Raw genomic sequence first — 6,000 nt, forward strand, 5'->3', positions numbered from 1 at the left:
ACACTCTGAGTGTTTATTTATGTGGTCTGGTGATATTTGCATTCTGTGTGTTGTAGACTTCACAATGGCCCTGGGGGAATGGGGGGGAAATGGTTGCTATTTGGTGGGCAGGCATGTACACACGTATGAGTGTAATTTCTCGAGCCTGGTTTGCAAAGCTTGTATTTTTACCAGATAGTGACATTTACAGTCTCTCGTGGTTATTTACAGGTCTACAAGAAAATGTCAAATAATATGAGCTTCAAAATAACACGTGTGTTCGGTATTCGGTACTTCTAAACCGAGAATTATTCTGGCTTTCCTCTTATTCTTGCGCACACAAAATGTGTTAGTTGGTGTTTCTCTGTAAGTGAATTAATGCTCTGTATCTAAACAACCTGAACAGAGAATATGCACGAGACGTCTCTATCTGTCCAGACTGACTGCAGTTATGCCCACTGAGTAGCAGCAGTGCACAGTTTTTCAGTGTAAATGCTGCGGAAAAACACACAAAATGCATCTAAAATGGCAAAAAGCTTAAAGTTGACTGTACAAATAAATAGATCTGACAATAAATCTGAGGTATCTTTTTACAGACTGCAGAGAGATGGAGAAAAGATAAGCAAATGGATTGCGTGTTCTGGCGGGAAAGTTACATCAATGCATTGTATACCCTCTATTCTGGCTGAGAAATGGCCTGAAGTTCCTGTCTGTTCTCAACTGTTTTTGAGAACTTATTTATATATATATATACACCGATCAGGCATAACATAATGACCACCTTTCTAATATTGTGTTGATCCCCCTTTTGCTGGCCCCATCGAGGCATGGACTCAACTAGACCCCTGAAGGTGTGCTGTGGTATCTGGCACCAAGATGTTAGAAGCAGATCCTTTCAGTCCTGTAAGTTGCGAGGTGGAGCCTCCAAGGATCGGACTTGTTTGTTCAGCACATCCCACAGATGGGAATTTGGAGACCAAGTCAACACCTCAAACTCGTTGTGCTCCTCAAACCATTTCGGAACCATTTTTGCTTTGTGTCAGGTGCATTATCCTGCTGAAAGAGGCCACAGACACCAGGGAATACCATTTCCATGAAAGGGTGTACGTGGTCTGCGACAATGCTTAGGTAGATGTCAAAGTAACATCCACATGGATGGAGGACCTAAGGTTTCACAGCAGAACATTGACCAAAGCATCACACTGCCTCCGCCAGCTTACCTTCTTCCCGTAGTGCATCTGGTGCCATGTGTTCCCCAGGTAAGAGACGCACATGCACCCAGCCATCCAGGTGATATAAAAGAAAACCTGATTCATCAGACCAGGCCACCTTCTTCCATTGCTCCGTTGTCCAGTTCTGATGCTCACATGCCCACTGTTGGTGCTTTTGGCAGTGGAGCCTCATACGCAACGAAGTGTGATGCAATGTTCATTCTGACACCTTTCTATCAGAACCAACATTCTTGAGCAATTTGAGCTACAGTAGCTCAATATCTTTTCCAGCCTTCGCAGCAAGCCTTGGCCGCACATGACCCTGTCACCGGTTCACCACTATTCCTTCCTTGGACCAATTTGATAGATGCTGACCCCAATAACACTCCAGAAGAGCTGCAGTTTTAGAGATGCTCTGACGCAGTCATCTAGCCATCACAATTTGGCCCTTGTCAAACCCGCTTACCTGCTTCTGACATATCAATTTTGAGGATTTTTTTTTCACTTGCTGCCTAATATATCCCACCCACTAAAAGGTGCCGTGATGAAGACATAATCAGTGTTATTCACTTCAGCCCAATGTTATGCCTGATCGGTGTGTGTGTGTGTGTGTGTATATATATATATATATATATATATATATATATATATATATATATATATATATATATATACATAATAGAATTAAGAAGTTATTTCTCCTGCCATTTTTACTCCCAATTGCTCCTGATGCATTTTAGGCTCCGTTCCCAGATTTGTAAATCTCAAAATACAGATCTTACTTCTGTTACTTAAATGGTGCGTGGCGTAAAAGCACCATTGTTCCGACTGTTTTTAATCAGTTATTCCTTCTTTTTTTAATTTACAATTAGTTATCAAACTCACAAACTTCATTCTTTCCTCTGATAACTCTTATGAATACCACCCACACTGCACCCACCTACATCTCAGAAATGTAGTTTAATAGGATCCCTCTGGAATTTTGCGGGAATGCGGATCTCTAATCTGATCCACATTGTGTTTGTATAAGGACGGTTTTCTGTGTTACTCATATTGACATGTTTTTCCTTCAGGTCTAGGTATGGAGAATATCGGCGGGATATTCGTGGTGCTGATATGTGGGCTCATAATAGCTGTTTTTGTAGCCATTATGGAGTTTGTGTGGTCCACGCGCCGGTCAGCCGAGACAGATGAGGTACGCCCTCACGCCCGTACTGGGTACTGCCCCGCCCGAAACCACAGACATGCACGAGTAGGTCACAACGCCAACCAGCCACGCCGTCTGTGTTCATGATGTAACTGTTTTATAGCTTTCTATTTATCGTACATATTTCTTTAGCTCAAACAGTGAGCATAATGCAAGCAAAAACAAGGTCATTAGTTTGATTTCCAGAAATTGCATCTGATAAAATCTGTCCCTTGAATCCAGTGTGTGCTTTAGACACACTGTTGAAGTTGAAATTAAATTAAATTGATTAAAGTTGCTTTAAATAATAGCATCTGCCAGATTCATATATGTAAATTTAGGGGAAAGTGTCTTAAAGTATGAATGAATGCTACTTCCACAATTATTAAAGCCAAATGGGAAAGTATTACTTTGAACACATTATTCAATGCAGCATATTTCTGTAGGTCAAGGTTAGGTTTCCCTATGAGCACATTTACTGATATCACATACACATAAAATCATCTTCTAAATGTTTATATTTAAATGTATATATTTTTACACCTGTTTATTAGAAACCCCTTACTCAGTGGTTTTCAACCAGGGAGGCGGAGCCCTCTAAAAGGCCTCAGCACATTTTCAAAGAACATTACTTTTTTTTTTTTTTAAATAAGATAAAACAGCCATTAAACTAATGGGGCCTTCAAATAATGTTGTGCACAATGCAGAGCCAAAATAGTTGTGAACCACTGCCCTAACTCAACGATGTAGTAATAGTGATGCCCTCTTTAGGGCATCACTATTATGAGAAAATTGAAATCTGCTCTTGTTTTTATTTTATTTTATGTATTTCCTTCCTAACTCTCTTTCTTCTCTTCCTCCTCACTAAGGTATCAGTGTGTCAGGAAATGATGACTGAATTCAGGAACGTTATCTCCTGTAAAAAGAACTCTCGTTTGCGGCGGCGCCGACCCCTCTCCTCCCAGGGCGTCCTTAGGCACCCGGCCCGTCTCCCTTTAGGAGCTCCCCGGCCCATACGGCTCGTGCGGGAGATGCGTCTCAGCAACGGCAAACTCTACAGTGGGACGGGGCAGTTAACCGGTTCCGCAGCAGGACCGGGACCCGGTGGGGGCGCTACTGAAATGGGCCTAGGCCCTCAGCGACTGCTGGAGGACCCTCTCAGCGCCAGTGTCCCGAGTAGCGCACCCGCTCTGGTCCCCACAGCGGTGCCCCGCGGCTGCACGCACGTGCGGGTGTGCCAGGAGTGCCGGCGGATCCAGAGCCTTCGCTCCACGTCCTCTTGTTCGCGCATCTCACCGCTGGCCTCCGCCACGTCATCTCTCCCGCGTTTGCCGCCGCCTCCCTCCTCCGCCTCCAATACAAACACCGACAGTGAGGGTGGGGGCTCAGGCAGCCCACGCAGGCCCAAACCCACGCCCCCTCCGAGACCAATGCCACCCTCTAAAACTCCCTCAACTGATCTCCTCTGCAAGCAGGACTGAGACCGTCTTTCATCTGGAGAATAAATTAATGTAAATGAGTGCTGGAGGACAGATGGAATGACTCGCACCTCCAGTCAAAGTGACCTCTGGGAAACTGCACATAAAGGCCATTTCTGGAGGCAAAATTACATTAATGGACACTGAGTGAAAGAAAGATGATTCAGCCAACCGCTTCCTGTCCAAGTGTCTGGTTTAACACCACATCATTTAGTGGTACTCAGAGAGCCAGTGAGGTTTGCATACTGTTGAGACTATGTAATGCATATCCTGTGTAAGTATGCTATGCAACATGTCATTAAGGGAAGCAGAGGGAAATTATGAGGACGACTATCATTTTTGCATAGAAGTACGACTCTTCTCCATGATTTGTGATGGGGGACTACACTCCTGTGAGAGGACGACGGAGTCTGTACCTAAAATGTGTGCACGTTGAACTGAAAGGACTATGGTGCAAATTGTTTCTTTCGTTAAACAAGGGGAAGGGTTACAATTCATTTTTACTCCTGAATGTCACTTTCTTGTTTTTCTTTCTAGCTTTTCTTTTGGGTTCATTCTTTTAATCCTTTTTTTAAAATACCAGATTTTCCCTCTTGTTAATTTCTCTGAGGACAAAGTATAAAGATTTTTTGTGAGTTTTGAGGGGAGGATTTTGTGGGCGGGAATTGCATTTTCTGTTCTTCAACCTCTAAGATTACTCACCTGGTTTCAACCTCTCATCTTCTGTCTTGTTTAATTAAACCGCCAACTGTTAAAAGTTCAAATCAACATGGAGCAGCATTTAAAAAAAAAACTTGACTTCCAAAATGTAATGCATTTCCAGGTGAAACAGGATATTCGACAATGAAAATGTAGGGCAGGGCTTGATTTTATCCATCAGGAACTGACTGGTTCACACAACGTGAGAGTTCCAGACCTGAATGTCAGTGGAATGTGGAGGTCAAGTTCACCCCCGAGACCATCTCAGCAAATCCCAGTGGTAACATTGCCTTTTCAAGTCTATTGTTATTTACTATTTTTGCCATAACTTTTCTTGAATTAACAAACCACCATTAAATTAAATGAAAATATTAGAAAGGCTGCATTATTGTACCTAATACAGTAAGGTACATAATGTAAATGTGGCTGTTGGTTAACATTAACTACCGGTTACAGCCTGCACAGATGCAGTCAGCCAAACACAAAAGTCATTTCAGAAGTGAGAAAGTTACATTTTTATGAAACATTTTCCTTTGGAATAATGTGCATTGGTAAACCATTCACAATAAGACCAAGAATGTGTGTTAGGAAAGGGTTTTGATTTCATGTTGATTTTAACAAGCTGTCCATCAATATTTGCAACTCATAAGTACACAGAGAACTACTTCTCATCCCCAAACAAGGACAACAACAACAAGACGAGACAGAAAACCCTTTGTGAACCTGAAGGAGCATTTATCTTATTATTTGAGAGAGGACAGTTAATGATGTTTTCATTACAGAACTAAATGAGCCTCTCTCATGAATGATTTGTTAAAGTGCACTAGAAGTTGCTGTCTGGGTGCTTGTGAGATGCCAATACCCATTTATATCCAAAGTGTAACCATAGCAGCCCTGTTTAGAATCGGCAGCGTTATAGCATCCATATGTTGGTGCTTTATGACTGTGTGTGTGCGTGTGCGTGTGCGCGTGTCAAACGAGAGAGACGGAAATGTGATCGTCATTTTTTAATTCAAAGCTGATTTTTTATTTCTCATTAATTTTCAAAGATTTCTATACCAGTGCTTGAAGATTCACACCCACAATTAAGGAACTGAGTCAAATGATTGAGATTATATTGTTATTAATATTCCAATAAAACTGTGGGGTTATGTAGGAGGGCTGTGTTACCCTCTTTCGTTAAATATATAGACACATGTTTGGAATAAAACGTGACTCAAACTGTGACTTTTGCCCTTGATGGATTTTTCTATTAGTTTAAACATGTAGCTTCATCTTTTAGATAAGACTCACTATATTTGTTATCACACATAATCGGTTTGGAATACTTTAAATCTTTACCGAGTGTGAGGCGATAAATTAATTCATGGATAAGTGCTTGAATTGGTTGGTTTGTGTCGTACTAACCTGCAATCACGGTAAGCGATACACGAGATGACATTTTGTC

At 41.9% G+C, this 6,000-nt stretch overlaps 1 protein-coding gene across 4 annotated transcripts in view; it reads left to right on the plus strand.

Annotated features, from left to right (window-relative positions):
• LOC137047450 (glutamate receptor ionotropic, kainate 5) overlaps positions 1 to 5,780 on the plus strand; it is a 134,919-nt gene extending 129,139 nt beyond the window's left edge. For 3 of the 4 annotated variants that reach the window (XM_067425093.1, XM_067425094.1, XM_067425096.1), the window contains 2 exons: positions 2,264 to 2,442; positions 3,246 to 5,780. In XM_067425093.1, coding sequence (XP_067281194.1) covers positions 2,264 to 2,442; positions 3,246 to 3,857 — 791 coding nt within the window. In that variant the 3' untranslated portion in view covers positions 3,858 to 5,780. The remainder of the gene's footprint in view (positions 1 to 2,263; positions 2,443 to 3,245) is intronic. The other variant, XM_067425095.1, reaches the window with a different exon arrangement.
• The last annotated feature ends 220 nt before the right edge of the window (positions 5,781 to 6,000 follow it).

The sequence above is a fragment of the Pseudorasbora parva genome, chromosome 19, assembly GCF_024679245.1.
Source record: "Pseudorasbora parva isolate DD20220531a chromosome 19, ASM2467924v1, whole genome shotgun sequence".
NCBI lineage: Eukaryota > Metazoa > Chordata > Actinopteri > Cypriniformes > Gobionidae > Pseudorasbora > Pseudorasbora parva.